Source organism: Lampetra fluviatilis, chromosome 4, assembly GCF_964198595.1.
Source record: "Lampetra fluviatilis chromosome 4, kcLamFluv1.1, whole genome shotgun sequence".
Taxonomy (NCBI): Eukaryota; Metazoa; Chordata; class Hyperoartia; order Petromyzontiformes; family Petromyzontidae; genus Lampetra; species Lampetra fluviatilis.
In genome coordinates this window covers 28,807,915-28,832,807 of record NC_136278.1, presented here as the reverse complement: position 1 = coordinate 28,832,807, position 24,893 = coordinate 28,807,915, and the positions used below count along the sequence as shown (strand labels likewise).

At 49.2% G+C, this 24,893-nt stretch overlaps 1 protein-coding gene across 1 annotated transcript in view; it reads left to right on the top strand.

Annotated features, from left to right (window-relative positions):
- The window catches only part of LOC144931349 (uncharacterized), a 79,529-nt gene that overhangs the window by 29,605 nt on the left and 25,031 nt on the right, over window positions 1-24,893 (top strand). The window contains exons 3-6 of the mRNA XM_078855153.1: window positions 2,354-2,402; window positions 8,641-8,719; window positions 18,938-19,338; window positions 20,456-20,641. Coding sequence (XP_078711279.1) covers window positions 2,354-2,402; window positions 8,641-8,719; window positions 18,938-19,338; window positions 20,456-20,641 — 715 coding nt within the window. The remainder of the gene's footprint in view (window positions 1-2,353; window positions 2,403-8,640; window positions 8,720-18,937; window positions 19,339-20,455; window positions 20,642-24,893) is intronic.

Genomic DNA, 24,893 nt, shown 5'->3' with positions numbered 1-24,893 from the left:
GTCACGTCGAGCTATCATCTGTGGCCACGTCGCTTCTGAAAAACACCTCGGCGGGCTTTGCCTGGCAGGGTGGGGATGGTTTAGCTTCATTTGTACGCGTATGGGTGATTTGGTTACCTTTGTCGTACTTTTCACTGCCATCGTGTTTTTTTGTGTCGTTTGTTGTTGTAACGTCCTTACCCGCCCCGACTTTGACGTCTGTGAAAAAGTGCTTTATAGCTCATCGGATTCCTCCGGTATAAATACGTCTTCTGATTCTGACGTCCAATGTTTCACTCCGCGTGTTGGGAGCGCCTTAGAGTTAATTTTCTGGAACGAAACGTCGGACATCGGTTCCCGAAAATAAAAAAAAAACACGTACGCGGTACGACCTGAAAACGCTTCGGAGAGCTGCAAAAGCAACGCCACATTGGGCGAAGCGAAATGGGCAAAATAAAAACACGTAAAAAAGTATACATATGTGTGCGTGTGTGTGAGTAGTTTTGCTGCCCCGGGGCGAGATTTATATGCAGGTGGTTGTGACAGCGGGTTGACGCCTGGCGTGTTTGGGCATTGTCCCTAAGAGGAGGTCGCTTAACCGGGTCCATAATTTGTGGCGTTTATATGAAATATACGCAATGCGTGACTTAATTTCACACCGCGTGCAATCATTTCTTTCTTTTTTAAATCGTTCTATTGTGTGTGCTCATACATCATGTGGTCGGAATGGCCCCGCTGATGGGTTTTCATTTTTCGACCGCTTCCTTGGAGTTCTTACAAAAGTTATTTTGTTGCGCAGGAGGTGGGGGAAAGGTCGGTCCTGTTTTTCGAGATCACCACGAGAGAGAGAGAGAGCGAGCATGCTACACATGTGCCCGCTGTAACCCGACGCCCCTGCACACACGAGGTTTCACTGAGCACGAGTTCAAGAGCCACTGTAACACGTAGGCTTTCGCGACCGGTATTATCCGTAATTTTGTTGTTGTTTCGGCGTGAGTAGGTTAGTTTGAATTTTTTACCTACGTAACTTTACCGAAAAAACCCGAGAATGTGTTGTTGTTGTGTTAGATCGCGTAAATATACCACTACAGGAGGACTTGTTCACGATTCTGGCTAATCGCCTGGCTAAGCTGCTCGTTGTCTCTTTCTGCTATGCACACATTGCCCATCATTCTGTCTGCACAGAGATTGTCTCCCCCCTCCCCTCCCCACTGCTGTCTCAGTGCTTGACGGTGAGAGGTTTCGGGATGTCCTGCGTCAAACAGGACTGCTGCCCTGTCACTGTTGCAAACCCACGAACGTGAAATCCCAACGTTCTCTTTTTCAGGGGTTCTGCCAAATAATAGAACGCGAAATGTAAAAGCACAAATAACCACGCAATAAAATTTGGTCGACATTGTCCGCAAATGCATCGGTGCATTTTGTGGGGTGGTAATTTTAAAAAGTTAACGTTTTCTTGGTTCTTTCGGTAAAGTCACGTAGAAGGGAAACGCTGTCTTCCCGACAGACCTGTTCTTCACCTGAGGACGGCTGCTTGCGTTGTGGCCGAAACGTCGTGAAAATAATTTTATTATGTTTTATTTTATTATTTGATTATTTCCCTTCTACGTGACTTTTCCGAAAGAACCAAGAAGATGAATCCCTGCAGTCACGAAAGCTTTAAATCGAAATTTAAAGTTAACGTTATTTACGGAATCTGCACCGTGAAGTGACGGTGTGGTGCAGCGCTCAACTGGCATTGACTTGGCAACAAAAGGTTTGTGCCTGTAGTGATGCACAAGGATACGCGACACAGTGGGAACACTGTGACGAGGTTTCAGTGCAGCCGCTGACACACAGGTGGGCCAAACTTAATCGTGACGCAATCATGAAACAAAACGTGAATTGCAATCGCTCATTGACAATGCAACGCTACCTTCTCTGTCAGGTGTTTACAAAACCGCAGGTGTACAGCAGCTCAAACGAAAACACATTCCTGCGGAGGGAGCTGGTAGGAACGTTGGGTTACTCGGTCAATGGCCAGGATCAACGGCGGCGTGGTGTATTCCGCAAATATGCCCGACTGTGAGGGCGGGCACAAGCCGGTTAAACGTTGAGTTTTATAAGGGCACCACGGGATGACCAGCCCCTCCCCACCCAGCCCCACCCCTCCCACCCCACCCTCCCCACCCCACCCCACCCAGCCCCTCCCCACCCTCCCCACCCAGCCCCTTCCTCTCCACCCAGCCCCTCCCTGCACGACGGACAGACGGACACAATAATCCCCTGTGGGCTGGTGTAACCAGGAGGTTCCTACCAGTGAAAAACTTGCAATAATTCCTTCACCGAAAGCGTCTCGATCAATGTGCCTTGTCTTTGTTCTGTTGTCTTCCAGGGCAGAGGATTGTAAAGAAAATGGCGTGAACGTGGTACTCACCAACGCGGTGAGTCTCATCCCAAATATAATGCAAGTCCCTTGGTACTCCAAAAATAACGTGGACAGTGCGCCCTCGTTATTCGCGAGGGATATGTTCCGGATTTGCTCATGGATATCACATATTGTGGGTGATACTGGCACGCGAATATCGCACGCGCAACATCTGCAGATGCTTCCAGAGCTTTAAGAAGTCGTCTCTATCTCGCGTCTCGCATCTCTTTATCTCATCACTTTTTCGCATCGCATTGCCACTCGTCACTTGATCTCATCACTTTATTTCTATCTCTCTCTCTCTCCGTCTCGAGATGGACGCAGTCGTGCAGAATTCCAGATGCGATTCACAGATAACCAACATCGCGGACGGCGCGTTGGTGAACGAGGGAATGCTGCGCGTTGTTTCATTTGTTACCGAGCGAGAGCTCGTTGAGAGAAGAACACGTTTCCCTTTTGCAAGAGAAAAGCCTCAGGGGGGAGGGGAAGGGGAATTTACAGTCCGCGCGCTGCTGCTATGAACCCAGTGAACCGAGTTTCATTTTCGAAGCCTTCGCTGTCATCGGTGGCGAGTGATATCCGGACAGATCCTGGACTTCCCCCTCCACCAACCCGCACTGACCGGCGTGCGGTGAAGTATGGGTGAAACTAAAAAATAATCCCCCCCCCCCATAAATGACGTGGCCAACGGCAGGCCTACATCCAACAGTGGATTGGCAAGGGCTGGAATTCGTTGTTATTCCGTATGATTTGTAAAAAAAAGCAACAGCACTCGAAGTGTGCAAAAATATAATTGCAGGCAGTGCGTGCAAAAACAAGGCGTGAAAAACACAAACCTCAGCCGCGCCATGTAAACAAACGGATTGATATTGAGAAGTGAAATATCACGCGTACATTATTTACGAATGTGAGTTCGCACATATATACACAAGGGCATAGAAATGCAAACTTCGTCACAAAACGCCGTGCAGGAATTTTGAAGCTCATCACAGGGGCCACACCGAGTGGTACGTGCATTTTGTTTTAAATCAAGGTGCAGTTGATATATAACGCATGATGCGATTAGATAAAAAAAAATTTGCTAAAAAAGAAAATGCAGTTCTTGAGCCTGGACTGCAAGAAGTGGTAAATTCGCGTGCGGCACTTGCTTGACCCAACGCAGGAACCAACACCTTAATTGCTCTTCGACTTCGGTTCTGGGTCCCTGGCTCGCAGTGCATGGAATAATTGATGGGCCGTTTGTGTTGTCACTCTCCGACTTGAGAATTCGTCCATTTTCTCAGCCGTCTCCCATGACCGGTTTAATGATAATGGGATCGTTGGGGGCACCGTTTTGGCAGCTCTGGTTGTGATCTCCCTTCACCTCGGCCGCTTTCACAATCTCATAGATCGGCTGCTTGTGGTCTAAGCGCATCCAGTTTGCGATATTTCGACTCCCCAAATCTTCCTTGGGAGCCCTTAGTTTTCTAGTCAACTCAATGGATGTTTTGTTTGATGATAGTTTTTGCCAAATCTATTATTCATGTGCCTAAACAGCTGCAGATTCTGTAATCCCATTAACAGTGGCAAATAACCCATCCTTTCCGCCCATATTGGGTGGCGTCCGTGCTTCTCGCTTATTCGTTAATTCAGTGCGGTAGGTACCGAAAGAAATCGTGGTTGCACGCATTCTCCGCGTGCGCCCAAAACACGTGCGCCATTAAAAGACAACCGCGAAGATTTAAGAAATTAGGACGTCATGAGACGGGTTCGTCTTTCTTTTTTCTTGATCCAAAGCCTCTCTGAAATCCACCCCCCCCGGGGTAACTTTGCGTTCATGAGCACAGAAACATCGCCTCTCATTGCAGGGTGGGTCACGCTGCCAGCCATCCGTGTAACGGATCGACGCTCCATGCACTGGACGCCTGTGAGCTTCATAGCTCATCGGATTTATCCAGTCTCAATACTGAATGTTGCTATCGTTGTTGTTTTAGCATTGGATGTGATTATGCATTTCAATCGCGTGGATAATTCTTGCTTCGTAAAATTTCGCTCGAGCCTACCGTTGTTTGCGAGACTCCTATATTCACTCACTTTTCGTTCAGCGTAAATATTGAAATGTAACAAAAAAAGCGAAGCAAAGCCTTGGTCTAACATGCACCGTCCAGCGTGGTGAAGTATGGTCGTGTGCAATAGCAGCGGATCCACACAATCGGGCCGTACGTGTACACGTGCAACATTAAAAAATTATAAATATTCCCCAGCGCGAGTGGAACACCACAATGCCCCCCCCCCCCACGCTCTCGTTCACAAAACGGAATAACAGTTTAAGTTTCATGTATTAGGTATAGCCCTATGAGCCATTCGGCTCTTGAATCTGGTGCAAAAATGGAAGCCCAGTTCACCATGGAAGTCAAGTTTACCGTGGAAGTCCAGTTCACCATGGAAGTCCAGTTCACCACGGAAGTCCAGTTCAACATTTTTTTCAGTTTTTTTCAGTTTCATTTATTAGGTATAGCGCTGTGAGCCATTCGGCTCTTGAATCGGGTGCAACCGCAACAAACAAAAAACTAAAACATGAACAAGAAAACATCTTAAAGTGACTATGCGCAAACAGAAAAATCCAGGAAAAAACTGCAAAAATCTTCCAGAAAAAGCACCGTACACCAACGCTGTGTTTAAAAATCCCAGTGGGATGCAAGTCAAACAACAACAACCAGAAGACAACTTAGATTAAAGCCATCATTCTAACTCCGTACTACAACAAACAAACATGGCCAAACCAAGAAACGTTTTCGAAATCACCAAAATAAAGCCATAAGCAATGTAAGAGACGAAAAGAATTAAATAAATGCCCCCCCCCCCTATCTGGCGGAACGAGGGTCACGGCGACCCTCAGAGGGTGCCACGCGGGTTCAGTCCCCACACCCGTTCCCCGCATTGAGCCGTGGAGCGTTCCATAAAGCCGCTGGCCCAGCAGCAGCTCTTTCTCTCATCGCGTCCCTCTTGACTAGGAATTAACACTCGCCCGGGGGGGGGGGGGGTTGTTACGGGGAGGGGTGGCTGTTTCGTGGCGTGATGGTGTGCGTGCGTATTCAAGTGCATTGCGGCTCTTGAGATATTGAGCGAGGGGTTGGTTAGTGTGCGTGTGTTGGTACCGAGTTCGGAACAAAAAACAATAACTGTCTCTTCTTGTTGTAATTTATTTTTGGTTGCCGACCCCCCGATGTAGCCCCTTTGGTCCAAAGCGCTTTACAACAATTATTAAGGGGGGGTTAGATTGCGTAAATATATAAATGTGTCGTTAAACCCGCCACCACCCGACACATCCAAATATTAAAGTTTGTTACGTAAACAGAACGTGCCAATTCGTTACTAGCACAGCACTAACCGGTGTGTTGTGATATAATTGCGAATGTTGTGGAGTTACAACATTTGCAATGGAGGAAGGGAAGCAGGTGAGTGACGGTGATTGTTTGTCTGCGCAGTGTGAGTTTGTTCCCACCGCCCCCGAGCCCTGACCTCCTCCCGACCACCCGTCGACGTCGTTGGAGCGATTGCGCATTTCCACTGCGACCTACGGCACGCCCGCTGGCTAGGGCCTCGTGCTGTTTGACGCAGCGACTGGACACGAGGCGACGGGCTCCCGTTTAAAAACGAATTTAAATGAAGCGACGACGACGACGAGAACAGCAAGATTGTACAAACGGCGTCATTGTTGAATGCGACTGCAATGATTCCTGGGGCGTTGTAAGCGGGTGCGACTGCATCTCGAGTGGCTGCGCGTGCTTAGTTTGTAGTTGAGGGGCAGTGATGGGTAGAAGAAGAGCTTCCACCTGGACTTGAGCAGGGCCAGCGAGTTGACAGGATGGGCGAAAGAGTTCAGGACTATGGGGGCAGCTGAGGGTAATAACTTGTTACTGAGCAAAGGTGGACAGGAGCCTCGAAAGAAGGCATTGGTTGTTGGAGAGGAGAGGGCGTGGAGGGGAGTAGAGTGAGATGAGAGGGGAGAGACAGGAGAGTGCGTGGAGGGGAGTCGAGTGAGATGAGTGGGGAGAGGTAGGAGAGTGCGTGGAGGGGAGTAGGGTGAGATGAGAGGGGAGAGGTAGGAGAGTGCGTGGAGGGGAGTAGAGTGAGATGAGTGGGGAGAGGTAGGAGAGTGCGTGGAGGGGAGTAGGGTGAGATGAGAGGGGAGAGGTAGGAGAGTGCGTGGAGGGGAGTCGAGTGAGATGAGTGGGGAGAGGTAGGAGAGTGCGTGGAGGGGAGTAGAGTGAGATGAGAGGGGAGAGACAGGAGAGTGCGTGGAGGGGAGTCGAGTGAGATGAGTGGGGAGAGGTAGGAGAGTGCGTGGAGGGGAGTCGAGAGAGATGAGTGGGGAGAGGTAGGAGAGTGCGTGGAGGGGAGTCGAGTGAGATGAGAGGGGAGAGGCAGGAGAGTGCGTGGAGGGGAGTCGAGTGAGATGAGTGGGGAGAGGTAGGAGAGTGCGTGGAGGGGAGTCGAGTGAGATGAGTGGGGAGAGGTAGGAGAGTGCGTGGAGGGGAGTCGAGTGAGATGAGAGGGGAGAGGTAGGAGAGTGCGTGGAGGGGAGTAGAGTGAGATGAGAGGAGAGAGGCAGGAGAGTGCGTGGAGGGGAGTAGAGTGAGATGAGAGGTAGGAGAGTGCGTGGAGGGGAGTAGAGTGAGATGAGAGGGGAGAGGTAGGAGAGTGCGTGGAGGGGAGTCGAGTGAGATGAGTGGGGAGAGGTAGGAGAGTGCGTGGAGGGGAGTAGGGTGAGATGAGAGGGGAGAGGTAGGAGAGTGCGTGGAGGGGAGTCGAGTGAGATGAGTGGGGAGAGGTAGGAGAGTGCGTGGAGGGGAGTAGAGTGAGATGAGAAGTAGGTGAGCGCGTGGAGGGGAGTAGAGTGAGATGTGAGGGGAGAGGTAGCAGAGTGCGTGGAGGGGAGTAGAGTGAGATGAGAGGTAGGAGAGTGCGTGGAGGGGAGTAGAGTGAGATGAGAGGGGAGAGGTAGGAGAGTGCGTGGAGGGGAGTAGAGTGAGATGAGAGGGGAGAGGTAGGAGAGTGCGTGGAGGGGAGTAGGGTGAGATGAGAGGGGAGAGGTAGGAGAGTGCGTGGAGGGGAGTAGGGTGAGATGAGAGGGGAGAGGTAGGAGAGTGCGTGGAGGGGAGTAGGGTGAGATGAGAGGGGAGAGGTGGGAGAGTGCGTGGAGGGGAGTAGAGTGAGATGAGAGGGGAGAAGTAGCAGAGTGCGTGGAGGGGAGTCGAGTGAGATGAGTGGGGAGAGGTAGGAGAGTGCGTGGAGGGGAGTAGAGTGAGATGAGAAGTAGGTGAGCGCGTGGAGGGGAATAGAGTGAGATGTGAGGGGAGAGGTAGCAGAGTGCGTGGAGGGGAGTAGAGTGAGATGAGAGGTAGGAGAGTGCGTGGAGGGGAGTAGAGTGAGATGAGAGGGGAGAGGTAGGAGAGTGCGTGGAGGGGAGTAGAGTGAGATGAGAGGGGAGAGGTAGGAGAGTGCGTGGAGGGGAGTAGGGTGAGATGAGAGGGGAGAGGTAGGAGAGTGCGTGGAGGGGAGTAGGGTGAGATGAGAGGGGAGAGGTGGGAGAGTGCGTGGAGGGGAGTAGAGTGAGATGAGTGGGGAGAGGTAGGAGAGTGCGTGGAGGAGAGTAGAGTGAGATGAGAGGGGAGAGGTAGGAGAGTGCGTGGAGGGGAGTAGAGTGAGATGAGTGGGGAGAGGTAGGAGAGTACGTGGAGGGGAGTAGAGTGAGATGAGAGGTAGGCAGGGACAAGTGCATGGAGAATTGTGAAGATGGGGAGTGCGCCGCTGACGTTGATGCAGCCTTGCATTGGGGGGACGTGGGGAGATGTGGTCCCGTGTACGGTTGAGCAGTCTGACAATCACACGTTTGATCACCTGGAGATTAAAAGTGAGGAACATGGAGAGGGCACAATTGGGAGAGTTGCAGTGGTCGGTTTGGGGAGGTGATGAAGGCCACGATGGGCGTCTCATCGCCAGCAGGGGCAAGGAAGTGACACACGAGGGAGACGTCGCGCGCGTGTAGCTTTGGTGTCCTGCAGAATTGCGATAAAGTGGGACGAGAACGAGGCCTCTTTGCTCAGCGCGATGTCGGAATTTAAACGGCGGACGCTCAAACTGGAGCCTCTGCTGAGAGCGGACTTTGCTTTGTCAGTGAGCTTCGGTGTTGTTGCTGCTGCTGCTGTTGCTGCAACGTTTATCTGGGGCACGGCGCGAGTTGCCTCAACGATTCGTAATTTGATTTGCAGGTCCACGGTGAAAGAGTCCAGCAAGGGCACCTGCTTGGCGGAGACGAGGAGACCAACGGAGAAGTGACGAATGGCACCGGTGAGTTTTCGTCGGTGTTCATCGCGGCGATGAGGCCACCGCACTTATTGCATCTAATGGCGCGGCCGTCGTCGCTTCCACGCCCTATTCAACGTGTGAAGGTACGGGCTGATTCCATTCGTAGACACCCCCCCCCCACCAATGTCTAATGATCCTCCAGGTGGCTTCTCAACGGACGAGGGCAAACGGTGGCTCCGCATCTTGCAACGGGAGAGGGCCTCAAGGGAGATGTGATACGCGCGTTGAGATTGGTGGGAGCCATGTGGAGGGTTGGACATCATAAATTTTGTTTACTCTCGAGAATTTCATAATATAATTTCTCGCTATTATTTGAACGGGGTGGGGTGGGGTGGGGGGTAGTGGGTGTATCTAGAGCACGCATACAAAGACAAATATCCCCCGTATAGTCTTAACCGACTGTAGGGGCAAGTGTTGTTATCGAGCACCTATGAAGGCCGGAACGGTACACGAGGGTGTGGGTGGCCAGCACCACACCCGACCGCCTTTGTCTCCCCAGTGGCGATGTTAACACACCGCACCAGGTACTCATTTCAGGCTGAGTCGACCTAGGGGATGCCCAGGACTGCTTCAGATAATCGTCACCGGTGTTGGCCGTGAGCGGGAATCGAACTCGGGTGGCCAGGTTCGTAGCGCAGCGTAGCGCTAACCGCTACACCACCGCTGTTCCAAGTGAGGGTGGGGGGGGGAGCACCCATTGCAGTGCAGCATTCACGGTGCCACACGATTGGATCGCGTCGCATTTGCCCCCTTCTCTACTTGGAATCCGGTCCAAACGTCAAATCGTGTGCGGCAATGCGAGAGGCCAACATGGGCCACGATGGATCGCGGCCCGCGCCGGAAAAAAAGACACGCGCACGAAAAAACCGTCCGGGAGCAGCTCACCACGGTGGCTAGGAGATGTGAACTACCTTGCCCGATATGCACGAGTTCGTGGGTTCGATCCCGACTGAGACGCCTGTTGTATATTTGGAGTTTGCATGTTTCACTCCCCCGTGGCCACGTGGATTTTTCTCCGGGTCCTCCCGATTTTTTTTCCCCCTCCACATTTAGAATGAACAACATCCATGCGTTTAGGGTATATTGGCTGCGATAAATTTCCACGCGATAAGCCACTTCCGTTGAGCATTTCATTTGTGATAGCCAGGTCGCTTCTGAGAAAGAGCTATAGAGGTCGGTGGGCCTTACCTGGTAAAATAAAAAATGTAAGTTTATAGTAATAGGTACCACAACGTGTCTGATGGAACGGGGTCGTGTTGACGCGTGTCTCCAAATGTGTGTCACACTGTCCCCCCACCTTCCCCAACATTGGCTGCCCGTGTCCCTTCCCCCAGGGCTTGGCCGAGGGCGTTTGCCAAAGAATATTCTCTGTTTATTTTTAGAGCACGCGCGCGAGAGACAGACGCGGTGGCGGAGGGGGGTACAATTTGCCTCGCGCTAAGAAAGTCTCCGACGCTTGCAAGCCATCGCACGGAGTCGATTTTTCTTTGCAGCAAATTAAACTTTGGCGTCCACCTTCGCCGACTCTCTCCTACGAGCCGCTCTGCCAGGGGCACCGGGCCAAGTTCTTTTGCCGTGTAAAGTTGTGCACGCTCGGCAGGGCCCCACGATAGAACGAGCTGGACTTTTCTTTTTTACGGGACCTCCGTGTTGTATTTGCCACGGTGTACAATAATTTTAATAATGAGGATGAACCTCCGGACAGGATCTCGTACTTGGTGATGAGACGAAGCACTAGGTGGATAAAATGCCTGGAAGAGAAGCGATTGAGGTGGTGTGAAGCTGTAATTATTGGCTAAAAAAAAAAGCGAACCACGGTGGAAATGCGTCCAGTCACATCGTAGCTAATGGGCTGACGGACGGGGACATACAATGCATTGTACGAATCGTAAATTAGAGCCCTCTTGTTATTTCCCTGCTGGGTAATAACAATAATTTACACTTCGAAAGCGCCTTTTACCCAGAGGTCACACACACACGCGCAGGCTCACACCAATAAAATGGAACCCCCAAAACAAAGGATGAAAGCTTCACCGTGCTATGTTAGTTACAGGGGGTTTGTTTGTCACATTTCACCTCGCTGGTCAGTGCTGGGGGGGGGGGGTAAAAGGCCGAGACCCAGGGACTAGTTCAGGCATCACTCGCCACTGATGGGTGCCCCACATATTTGTTGATCATAAAGATCGCCTGTTGTAGGATAAAGTGCGGCTGCGTCCCACGTCTTCCGAGACGTCTCTGGCCAGCATCAAAGTGTAGGCCAAAATACAATTTTGACTCATCGCCTGATGAAGCTGGTAGTTTTGTAATCACCGGCGAAACGCCATAGTCGAATTGTAAATGTCGCGGGTTTACTCTCCAACACGCAACCGGTGTGCTGAAGTGGTAACTAATCGGCACGTCTTGTTTACGCGACAAACCTTGCCAATTCTCTGTGTTGGGCGCATTTATATTACGGACACATTTATATTTACGCGATCTACCCCCCAAAAAAAACCCTTTATTATTAATAATTCCAGATTCAAGCCCACTAGAGCCCTCTCGAGTGGAGACCCTTTGGCCAGCAGTGGCATGGGCAAGCAAGGGATTCATCTTTATCTTATTACCCTTACGCATTCATCACGATTATGACAAAAACACACATTTAGCCAAAGAACCTCAATAAAGAAACACTTAACACATTCGTTAATAACGTTGCGTGGCCTCAAAAAAAAGAGGAAAAATATCATTGGCGACGACCCTTCTTCACGGCACATAAATATAAACACAAATGACCGCCGCACCTACGATCGGCATGGTTGGCCACGTGCGGTGCAAAGGAAGGTCAACATCATGCAATACATACGAGTGGATGCGAATACATACGCCAACCAAAGGGCAATTGAAGGGAGAATATAACTCATCGCGTAATTCAGCCAAGACCGCTGCAGTCATCGCGCGGGGTGTTTGGGGGTGGGCGCTGATTGTGTCGCGCGGTTGGGTGATGTTGGGTCCGATGAAGGCAAAAAAAGTCACGTCGTCAAAAAAACCCCGCCCAACCAGTTACGCGGGTTGCTGCTGCTGCCGCCGCCGCCGCTGCTGCTTCTAAAGAAATGAAGTGTTCAATCTAGATGCGTACGTGCATGGCTCCGGCGGCTACCCAATATCGGAAGAGCGTTTCCAGACGACCAGCAGAAGCGCATCCGAAAGCGTGCGCCGGCTGCGGTGACCGTCTTTGTTCGACGGCCGAGCCGAAAGTCGCCGTTGCAAGGATGATCGGAGTCCGCGTGATGGTTTATGCCAACAACGGATCATTCGTTTGGTGCAGTGGTTGAGTCATTCGTCGTTGGGATCGGGGCACATCAGAATCAACGTGCGTGAGAAACGCATTTTTATTTTTGCCGTTGCGCTGGTGGCTACTATGCACCAGAGGTGTGGACTCGAGTCATGTGACTTGGACTCGAGTCAGACTCGAGTCATGAATTTGATGACTTGCGACTCGACTTGGACTTGCATAACAATGACTTTGTCCCACCTATGAGATGTGGACTCGAGTCATGTGACTTGGACTCGAGTCAGACTCGAGTCATGAATTTGATGACTTGCGACTCGACTTGGACTTGCATAACAATGACTTTGTCCCACCTATGAGATGTGGACTCGAGTCATGTGACTTGGACTCGAGTCAGACTCGAGTCATGAATTTGATGACTTGCGACTCGACTTGGACTTGCATAACAATGACTTTGTCCCACCTATGAGATGTGGACTCGAGTCATGTGACTTGGACTCGAGTCAGACTCGAGTCATGAATTTGATGACTTGCGACTCGACTTGGACTTGCATGACAATGACTTTGTCCCACCTCTGCTATGCACGCCTGTAATCCAGCACTGTGGGGGCGTGGGACACACAATGTTGTGAAACTCCCATCCCGTGGCCGTCAAGGTGCCCTCGCCTGGCTTGCCGGGAGAATGCAGTACAGCAAATGTGGACTCCACCTGTTCCATCTGCGAACGCTCACGAATTGCCCGACAACGCCTTAAAATCCAGGGTGCTTCACAACAATGTGAACACTTCTGAGAATTTGCAACAACACCACAAGCAATGTGCCTCCGGGTTCTGGAGAGCACCTGGAAAAAGTTTCCAGGCACGCGTTGTCAATGATGGAGAACAAGTTGGAGACTTCTAGATTTGAAGTTTTCGTGACTGCAAGGATCCATACCCTGGGTTCTTTCAGTAAAGTCACGTAGGTAAAGAAAATAATAAATAAAATAAAAATAAAAGATAAATTAAATTAAATCACGACGTTTCGATTGCAACATAAGCAATCATCATCAGGTGTGAACACCACAGCAAGAACATTTTTACTGAGTATAATTTATTTTTATTTTATTTATTATTTTCTTTACCTGCGTGACTTTACCGAAAGAACCAAGAGTATAAGTGGGAGACTCTTTGACTTTTTGAAGCTATTTAAACATACATTTGTTATCATGTTACAGTGTAGTATTACACTGGTCAATACACTTTTTCTGGCATAAGGTATTCCAACGATTTTAAGGCAATTTTGGGGTGCTGATTCCAAATCTGGCATCAGTTTTTGTCTATCACATCAGGTTTTTGAGATATCAAATATTGCATTTTCAATAAAATCTGCAGAAGAAAAATATTAAATAAATGCGGATATCTACATAAAGTGATATTATAAACACACTATCCTAAAAATACAGCACCATATTTTAACACTAAAGCAGTCACTGACTCGCAACAACTTGCAATCATAAGTGACAGAGTTAATTTCGGGTAAAATCAATGAAAATGGGGTATGCCGATAGCATAAAAATGAGATGTGATAGAGCAAATCTGAGATCAGATTTGGAATCAGCACCCTGAAATTAGTCTAAAACAGCTGCAAAAGTCCAGGCCAGAAATTTGTTTTGTTGTTGACCAGTGTTATTTTTATTTTACTTAATTTTATTGTTTTGTATTTTATTTTCAATCGACGTGACTTTACCGAAAGAACCAAGGATTAGAAACAGTTGTTAATGTCGACGCGTGTATTTCATTGCGGATACAGCTCGTACATTATCTCTGGTTGTGGCTTCATCGGCTGCAAAAGTCCAGGCCAGAAAAAAAAGGTTTTTTTTTGTTGACCTTTTTCCATTAAAAACGATAGTCCCATCCATTTAAGTGTAGTAGTTGTTGGCGCCAGGTAACCGCGTGGTTACCTGTCCGTGGTTCCTCGCACCTCTAAGCCGCCCCCCCCCCCCTCTCCTCTCTCTTGAAGCGTGAGTGGATACTGTGCGTGTTACAAGTCGAAGATAACTTCGACTTAAAACTTTCGTGACCGCAGGAATTCATATTCTTGGTTTTACCGAAAGAAGATGAATGTGAAGATCCTTTGCTTTGGCACCAGGGGCTCAAAGCCATCTGTTTGAAGGCAGGAGCGGTCACTTGAACGGGGGCCCGTGGGGTGGCGTGGTGGCAATAGGGTCCGTCCATAAATGACGTCACGCACCTAGGGGGGGGGGGGTCAGACATTTGTGACGATGTGTGACGAGGAGGGGGTGTTTGAGAAATGTGACGTCACATCAAAATGCGCAACTTTAAATAAATACAGACAACACGTTATACTTAATTAAATAGACTGTTTAATAAATGTTTTCTCCTACAACATCAGAGTGCAGCGCCACATTAAATACGCACTACAATGACAATAGTTTAAAGCGATTTGAAGCAAGTTTTATGTGGGGGGGGAGGGGAAAAGCTTTGTGACGTCATATTTTAGGGGGGGGGTCTGACTTTTTGTGACGTCGTGTGACGAGGGGGGGGGTCAAAAATCGTACAAAATCGCGTGACGTCATTTATGGACGGCCCCTTAACACAAACCTCAGGCCACTGTTGCCACCAACAAGAGGGGCTTTGTTGTGGCATAAGTGACAATAGCGAGCCGGTGATGAAATTAGAAACAGTGTCGCCATGTCCAACATATTGCCCCTCGAGCACCCGATGATGCGGGCAGTGTTGGCCTCTTGTGTGGCCGTGCACCGCATGAAGTCAAAAATCAAGTCGCCACCGCCGCCTGTATCTGCGTCCATAAGCTCTCCGCGGCCTTGTTGTGAGGGATTCCACTCCATACTTTTGACACTGCACTCGTTATCCTTGCCCAGAACCGCCCAATTCACTCAGCCGACACCACCACATGCAGCAAAATATCGAATGTCCATGTGCTGTTTTTTGGCATTTAAGCATTTGGCTCAGGGTGTGTGTACTTGTGAAGACACTGCTGCTGCTGTTGAGTCGAGCGATCTTATGGTGTGTGTGGGGGGGGGGTGCCTTTTCCAGGTTAACATGGTGGCGAGATGTTAACTACCTTGCCTGATATGCAGGAGGTCGTGGGTTCGATCCCGACACCTGTATATTTGGAGTTTGCGTGTCTCCCTCCCCGTGGTCGTGTGGATTTTGCTCCGGCTCCTCCGGGTTTTTCCCTCCACAGTTAGAAACAACAACACGCGTTTAGAGTATTGGGCTGCTATAAATTGCCACGCGATAAGCCACTTCGTTGAGCTATCATGTGCGGCCAGGTCGCTTAGACAAAAAGGAGCTATTTAGCTCAGTGAGCCTGCTATAAATTTCCACATGAATAAGCCACTTCGTCGCGCTATCGTTTGTGATCGCCAGGTCGCTTCTGAAAAAGAGCTGTATAGCTTAGTGGGCGTTACCTGGTAAAATCGAAATTGTTTAGTTTAAATATTGTTTTGAATAGATGTCTTGAACCGCCAAATTGCACAAACCTTGCATGTTTTTTTTTTGCACGTTCACCACAAGTATGTGTGCGTAATGCAAACATGATTCCTTGAACAAGCTCTCTGTTTGGTGTTTTAGCATTTTAACACCTCTTTTATTGCCAGAAAGGATAACACCAATTTTAACACTGCTAAGATGGGTTTAGAGTATTTGGCTACAATACATTTCTCCGTGATAAGCTCACTTCGTTGAGCTATCATTTGTGGCCAGGTTGCTTCTAAAAAAAACCGAGCTATCTATAGCTCAGTGGGCCTTACCTGGTAAAATAAAAAACGTAATAGTTTACAGTTGCAACGTCCGCTTCGCCAGAACGTACAAACTGGATGCTTGTCTCAATTCAACCAGAGACGTCTCCCCCGGCTCACGCCTTGCGAGTTTCCTTGCGACGACGATAATTCACTATGAAACACGATTTTTGTCCCTGGGTAGTAAGTGTTATTTTCTAAAAGCGTATGCCCCAACAGTCTAGAAAATGGCTATTATTCTCCACAAACTTTTCTCTTGTGACCAGGACTTTACGTGAAAGGAATGACACAAATGCACACCACGTTTTCTCATTGACAAGTTACATTTCAAAATATCACTGTCCTGGTCACAAAAGCAAAGTTTGTGGGGAATAATAGCCATGTTCTTTACTTTTGAGCCATAAGCAATTGTAAAATAACACTTACCACCCGGGACCGAAACAAAAATTGTTACAGTGTTATTAATGGAGTGGATTATTAACTTTGCTTTTGTGTCCTGGTGATAAAAGCAAAGTTTGTGGCGGGGTGGTGGTGGGTTGCGATTGGCCGGTGTCGGTGCGGTCTCGTGTCGAGCGAAAAGCTTTGAGGCCGTTCACCAATGGCGCTTGCCAAGGTGGGGGGGGGGTGCTGGGTGGGGTTGTGACGGGGAACGAAAAGTAGGTCATAGAAGCCATCAATCCTGGGCTCTGTATAAAACAAAACAGAAATGACAGTCTGGCCCTCCCCGAGGGGAAAACAGCTGATCAAAAGCAGGTTGTTGGCGGAGTTTTTTTTCTCTCTTTCTCTCTCTTCCGGGGCGGTGTGAGGCTCGGTTTTTGTTGTTTGGCCAACAGCAGTAGCGAGTTTTTTTCGCTCGGCTATTACCACCACCACCCCCCCCTAGAGACCTGTTGGAAAAATCCCACAGGGCACTGGCCGTGTGCTCCATCAGACCAATATAGCTCTCCCACACGTCCTCTCGGCAGAGAGACGAAACGTTGCAACGTCGGTGTGTGTGTGGTGGCGCCTGTGTGGCCTCTGCCGATTCCATTTCACTCAAAGCGGCCCCCTGTTCAAGTTATCGCAAGGGTTACGGCTGGCCCTGTGTGTTACGCGAGAATACAGGTGCCCGCATCGTCCTGCAAATTTTGCGGGCTGGTGATATCTGCCACGACATCGGGAAGTTCAGGGGCAAGTTTATTTCACTTTCCTAATTCGTCTCCTTTCTACGAATACGATAATGCTCAAAATGTCCCCTCCAATATATTGCTATAAAATAGATTCCTGTTTTTGAATGTGGTTATGGTTGTACTTTATGAATCCCTAATCTCTGCCATTACATACAATGAAACAAGAAAAGGTAAAAAAAGAAAAACAGAGCAATGTAATACAATACACTAATAAACATTATTGTAAAAAATAAATAAAAAGTCCATCCCATGTGTTTGTGAATTTTGTAATATTTTAGGCAGAAAATTCGTTTTCAAATTTAGATTTTTTTTTTTCTGGGTTGGGACCCCCAGACCCCCTGGAAGATTTGGTCCCCCCCAATGTTGACTCCATGGCTACGGCCTTGCTTTATAGGCCTGCCTCTGTGTCTTCACCTCCCCTGGTGTTTCCACGTTCAATAACCGTTCATCCGAGTTGGTGTTCATCTCTCTCGTTGCGAACATGTCCTCTCCACGCAGGCACTTGAGCTATTGCCACGTATTCTCAGGCTGTTCTCTCACCTAATCCATTGCAATATGGTGCGAGTCTAAACTAAAACGAAAAACTAACAATTTTATATTTTACCAGGTAAAGACCCACTGAGCGATGTAGCTCTTTTTCAGAAGCGATCTGGCCACAAATGATAGCTCAACAAAGTGGCTTGTCACGTGGAAATTTATATGGAGGGGAAAACCGGAGGACCAAAATCCGCGCGACCACGGGGAGAGAGACACGCAAACTCAAAATATACAGGCGTCAGGGTTTGGGATCGAACCCATGCCCTCCTGTATACCAGGTGAGGCAGGGCACGTTGGTACAATGCCCTGATGCAAAGAATGAAACGGGGAGGCCCTGTTCAATTCTGTCCCTTTTTGTAGCCCAGTGCCTGAGACCCTCTCTGGCCTGTGGGCCCCGATGCAGTTGCAGCAACATGCAGCAACTCAATATCTCTTGGCACCGGTGCCGGTCTTGTCCTGCTATAAATATCTTAAACCCCCACTCACTTTCCACGCCCAGTGCCATGACTTCCGGCACACGCCCTGGCATTGCTGCTCCTCTCGAAAGCTCGACCGGTGGAGCAACGCCGTGCAAACCAGCGGAGCGCCCGCCTCACTTTCCCATCCACCGAAATCCGTGCAAATGCGAGTGCTCCGAGGCCAGGCACGGACCTTTATCAATCCGCCCCACCGAATGAAGGTCTCCCCAAACCCGGTGCGCCTCGTGGGGGTTACTTTCTTCTCCAAGTTGGGCGGTGCGTCTTGGTGGAGGCGAGGAGCCATTTCCATAACGTAGGACACGTGTCCACACGAGGGTTGCCACGTCTGAGGTTTGAGGGACAACAAAAAACCGGGACACATCATGGGGAAAAAGAATGTCTCGCAATAGTGGAAGAGCGGAGAACTACTGTACGTGTGCACGCATTGCCTTGAGCGGTGTGTTGTTATTACAGTATTATTAGCGGCTACTGACAAAAAAACTTAACTTTTAACGTCCCAGGGAAAAAAGATGACATTTTTCTAGGACAGCTACAACAAAAAGAGAACGGTCCTGGGAAAACCAGGACAGGTGGCAGCCGTATTTCACACTGCGGCAAATGAGCAATGTCAGCATGGGGCAGTCAAACGGCTTGGCTGCTCTGAGTTTTTGAGAACTGGAAAGTAAAAAGTGAAATAAAACAGAGGTTTTATCTGTAGGAAATAATCTGGCAGCAGCTACATAAGTTGCGTTATTGTGAATAAGCCCCCCCCCTCTACCCCCTCCCCCCCTCATGATCTGCCAAATCCCAGCTGCTTCCATTGGAATAACTAGCCTGATGGCTTTGGCACTCCTGTAATGCAAACATACAATAACATCGGTTTGTCTTTAAGGTAGGGCAGCAGCTGCCTGGGTTCCCGTCCTGCCAACAACGGTTGCACTGCGAAAAAAAACATTTATCGTTAAGAAACTAAAAAAATGTATAAATCTCGCTCGTTCCGGACAGGCGCAGCACAGGAGCAGGAGGACCCGAGCCCGGGCAGCGCCACGGAACGGCAGGACGACGAGAGTGCGGATCCGGTCGCTGGCGACGACAGTCCGGACAAGGCGGCGGACGAACCCCCGTCGCCCAAGGCCACCTCGTGCTGCCCGAGACGACAGCGGCGGTGGGGCCGGAAGGGAGAGGGCCGCGACGCCGCGACGGCGGCGCGGAGAGACTCGGGGGGGGACGAGAATCTCTACGAGGACGTGGAAGACGCCGTCAGGGGATTGGTTCAGGCGGAGGGGACCCAGCCGACCCCGGCGCCGCGACTCCCCGAGTCGCGGGGTCAGGTGGCCCCGCAGGCCGAGCCCTGCTACGCGGAGGTCCGGAAGAAGACCAAGGAGGGCGGCCCCGTGAAATCGACCGTGGGTGCCGCTTGCGGAGAACCGCGAATCGCGACGCGTGCGACTGAGCCGTGCGACGAATGCGTCGCGCTGTACGCACCACGCACAGCCGCTTTTGTTAGTGCACCGCAGGGCGAAGGCCTCCTCCAAGCCGTGCGTGCGGGCCATGGCGGCTGTTTGACTGTACCTCGCGACCGTTACAATAACCTCACCACCGCTACGATGATAATGATGATGCTAATTACGGACGAACTACCCCCATGACTGACACAGGCACGGGGAGGCTTTCATCCAGCAGTGGATTGACATGCAGGAGGTAAATAATTTTGTAATGTAACTAGCAGCCCGCATGTGACCGTCCGTCCATCCGGCCCTCCCTCCGGACGTGAAAGCCAACCAGCCAGCAAACCTTTTTCTGATATAGTGTGATAATTTGATGAACAGCTCCGTAATTACATAGATTGCATTTTTTCTAATAGAACTTGGCCGTGCATTTGCTCGGGATGCACAGCTGGGCGGGATGGAGGGTGGGGGGTGGGACGTCACGTGCACACCACTTGCCTGCCCGTGCGACATTTAGCCAGGCAGCTAGCCAGCCAGCAAAACGTATTTCTAATATGAGTATGAAGACATTGCCTATGACCAAAATCACGCAGATTGTGCCCGATCTCTTCAGGGCACGAGTCTGGATAGTATTTGGATGGGTGACTACCAGCATCCCCAAACAGGTCATCATAGCAGAGGCAGTGCAGCTAAAATCCATTGTTGTCTTGTACTTCTATGCTCCCAAGTCAACGCTCCCACGCCTTTGCCACCAACCCGCAGTGTGGTCAAATAAACCCAATGATCTGCACGGGGGAGTTGGGAGGCCCTCATCCAGCAGTAGATTGACACAACCGCCATACGTGTACAACAACAAGAGCTTGCTGTTGACATTGCCATCAACGGGTTGCGTGTGACATACAAAGACAGCACGAGCCAACCGGCTCCGCTGCCATCGGTCATTCGGACCGCTCTTCCACGTGCCCATCGCGCCCCACGTGTTCATGCACGTACGTGTGTTGAACTTCATCCACGCCGTGCGTAGCCAACCGGTCATAACCCAGTGTGTTGTTTTCTTTTCGCTCTGCTGCAACAGCCGAGGGAAAACAAAAAGATGGTGGCGTTCAAGGACGGCGAGTGCCACGGGGATAGTGAAGAGCTGCCGCCTCCGCCACCGGAGAAGACCTGGGCGCAGGGGGAGAAGAATCAGCAGCGGGCACAGGAGGAGGAAAACGCCCCTGCCAGCGCCAGCAATCCGACTGCAAGTGGCAGCGGTGGACAGGTGAAAAGTAGTCATTTGGTTTTGTCATTTGCGCTTTGGTGGGCCAACGAGGGCTGCTCTCGACGTACCCTTATAAACAGTTATAATACTCGTTCCTACCATACGCTCCAAGCTTGGTGGTGTTTCATTCTTCACCTGAGGACGGCTGCTTGCGTTGTGGCCGAAACGTCGTGAGAATTATTTTATTATGTTTTATTTTTATTATTTTATTACTTCCCTTCTACGTGACTTTACCGAAAAAACCAAGAAGATGGTTCCTACCAGTATTATTATTTAAGATCGAGTCTCTTACTTTTCTGGTGGTGTTGATGCAATTGGGCTTCGCCCATCCCCAAACCCTTATAAACAGTTTGCCTTTAGAGGCTGACTCCTTTGCCTGATGACGACCGCTTGTGTTGCAATCGAAACGTCGTGATTTGATTTATTTTATTTCTAACTACGTGACTTTACCGAAAGAACCAAAGAGGACAGGAAGACTTCTCCACAATTCTGGCAAATGGAGCTGGTTGTTTATTCACCAGCGGAACGTCGTACTCGAATTGTAAATGTTGTGGGTTTCTAGATTTGAAGCTTTCGTGACTGCAAGGATTCATATTCTTGGGTTTTTTAGGTAAAGTCACGTAGGTAAAAAATTAAAATTAATAAAAGTAAAATAAAAATAAAATAAAAATCACGACGTTTCGGAGGCAACACAAGCTTCCGTCTTCAGGTGGAACCGTCACAGCACGATAGCTGTATCAAGTAAATGAGAAATTCCAAGAGATCCGACCCCGTATATATACTGGTTGAGGGGGGAGGACCCAGGACAGGCCCTCTTTTTATTATTATGGTAAGGTTGGTGCGGCTGAAGCTACGGCTAGTCTGTTGTGGGTTTACTCTTCGATACACCGGTGTGCTGAAGTAGTTAGTGATTGGCACTTTTATTTACGTGACAAACCTTGCTAAAATGGGCTGTGTCGGGTGGTGGCGTGTGAACGACACATTTATATTTACGCGATCTAACTCCCAAAAAAGAAACCCTTCATTATTGATCATTAATGGAATTGGTTAAACGTCTCAACATAGCTGGGACCCTCCTGAAACATGGACTTGAGACTCGATGAGGCATTCCTAGGCAAATAATTTGGCATTTTACAACATAAAGCAATTGACATTATTTTACATGGCTGCGATGTCTTCACCGTGTTTGTGCCAGGCTAGGTGCACCCACCGTGAGGTCGCAGGGAGGGTTGAACGTTTTCTAGCAGATCATAGGACGAACCCAAGTATTTTGGGTTAACCAGGCTGACTACTACGAGATGCATCTATCGCATAGTTGGAATTTGAAAAAAGTAAACAGTACATATTAATACAATTGTGTTCTTCTTTAAAAAAAAAGTCAGACGTTGCCAGAGACACGTAGTGCTGAATAAAAAAAATAACTATGGTGGTTGTTATTCTTAGGTTGTTTCGGTAAAGTCACGTAGGTAAAACATTAAAATTAATAAAAGTAAAATAAAAAAAAATAAAAATCACGACGTTTCGGAGGCAACACAAGCTTCCGTCTTCAGGTGGAACCATCACAGCCACGACAGCTGTATCAAGTAAATGAGAGATTGCAGGAGCTACCACTCCGTTTATATAATGGTTGGAGAGGGGGAAGGGTTCCACCTGAAGATGGAAGCTTGTGTTGCCTCCGAAACGTCGTGATTCTTATTTTATTTAACTTTTATTAACTTTAATGTTTTACCTACGTGACTTTACCGAAAAAACCTAAGAATATGAATCCTTGCAGTCACGAAAGCTTCAAATCTAGAATGGTGGTTGTTGTTGTTGAACTTTGCAGGTAAATTTACCACACCATATTGTGTTGGCTGTATGCCAACAGCTCACTTTATGCTCGTGAATTTGTGCTTTGCGAAGTTGGAGAGAATCTGTCTCTTCATACAGCCTCCTTATCCGTGTAAACAAGCCAGATTATAAGTATCTGATCGTGGCTGACACTGGCGTTGTTTACACACGCAGCCTTCTGTGGCCTTGACATTTCATGTGGGCCCTCGTGTTTTGAGTCCTTTATTTTTTTACATCGCAGCGCATGATTTGGGTCAAATAAAGGTGATTGGTGAAATACAAAGAGGCATTGTGCCGCGCTCTGCCCCAGCGTATATGCTCCCTGCCTTGCACCAACCCGCATGACAAGCGTGGCTACGTTATGATCAATAACCCCTACAACCTGCGTGGCCTGGGTAGGCCCTCATCCAAGCAGTTGATTGACAGAAGCGCTGGTCACGTGCGCGTGGTAAACATCGTACCTATACGAGGGATTATAAATGTTCCCAATTAAGAGTTACGCGTGGACGCGGCTTCCTGTGTGCCTCCACATCTGACCTGCAGCACACATCCACTGGTTCCATGGTGACAGCAGAGTGGCAGTCACCCACAATTGGACTCCACCAAAAGCCAACGGGCACCTGTAACTGGTAACAGAGTGGCTGCCAGGACACGAGCTCATAAACCGTGAACGTGACAAACAAGACCATAATATGGGTCATCTAGCTCGCTTCCAGCACAACAAAAAACCCGGCGTGGCTTTTGGTAAATCTATTGGCGATCGGTTGTCAGCAACGTGTTTTCCCGAGCACCTTTTTTTGACCGAGCGGACAGACGTACCGTGTTGAATAATTTACCGAGGACGTCGGGCGAAGGGTATTGCATTTGAGATTAGGCCACAGCTCAATTACCGTGAATCAGGAGGCACGGGTGTGCAATCCAGAGATGTCACCTGAAATATTTATGGATTTATTTTTCAAACTCCGCGCGGTCATTTTTTGCTCAGCGTTCGGAATACGCAGAAACAAAATCGAGGGAGGATTGTTTTTCCTCCCTTCCCCTGAGAAACAATGCTATTGTATACGATAACAAAAATGCTCAAACAAAAAAACAATCCAGGGGTTCATTTGGTATGTTTATGCATGACGAAGGGCTGCACGCAGCTAAATATTTGTGAAGTCGTAAATTGTTTTACAAAGTCAGAAAAACGTTTTCCAACCTTTTTTTTCATCTCAGAATTAACAACCGTGACCGCATTAACGTTCAGTGTACAACTCGGATGAGCTCTGGGTTGGACTGCACAATGTTATGTCTGACCTTAAACCAGCTTCAAGAAATCATTTGGCGATGCTGCGTTGGCAATGCTGCACAAACACAAACGAAAAACACTCTTTAACACACCTATCTGGCGACGCTTCAGGCAATGATCCTTCATCATTGTGCATATTTGACCTAGTTAACGCAACACATTCAACTCAGCTCGGTTCAATTGCCGACAAAACTGCCCCCACCCACCCCGTCACGTACGAGCAAAATGTCAACACGCGCAGCAAAGACAAAGGTCCCCCGTGTAGCCTGTGAACACACTGTTGGGGCAAGTGCTGTTAGCGAGTTAGCACCTATGAAGGCTGGCACGGTACACAAGTGGTAGGGGGGGGCAGCACCACGCCCGACCGCCTTTGTCTCCCCAGTGGCGATGTTTACTAGGCACCGCACCGGGTATTCGTTTGAGTGTGGTGGTCGTGATCGGGAATCGAACCCGTGCATGGCCAGGATAGGGGGTGTACCCCCACCACGTGCCTGAATTGCAGACACGGAGGGCAGCTGTTTGTACAACGCGCTTGTCGACTGTCAATGCGAGTTGACTGTGTGTTGACTGACCGTGTGTGTGTGTTGACTGACCTTGTGTGTGTTGTTGACTGTGTGTGTGCTATGTGAATGCGTGTTGACCGTGTGTGTTGTTGACTGTGTGTGTGCGCTATGTGAGTGTTGTTGACTGTGTGTTGTTGTGTGTGTTGTTGACTGTGTGTGTGCTATGTGAATGCGTGTTGACCGTGTGTGTGTTGACTGTGTGTGTTGACTGTGTGTGTGTTGACTGTGTGTGTGCTATGTGAATGCGTGTTGACTGTGTGTGTGTTATGTGAGTGTGTGTTGTTGACTGTGTGTTGTTGTGTGTGTGTGTTATTGACTGTGTGTGTGCTATGTGAATGCGTGTTGACCGTGTGTGTGTTGACCGTGTGTGTGTTGACTGTGTGTGTGCTATGTGAATGCGTGTTGACCGTGTGTGTTGTTGACTGTGTGTGTTGACTGTGTGTGTGTTGACCGTGTGCGTGTTGACCGTGTGCGTGTTGACCGTGTATGTGTTGACCGTGTGCGTGTTGACTGACTGTGTGCGTGTTGACTGTCCGTGTGTAAGTGCTATGTGAACTTGCGAGCAAAGACT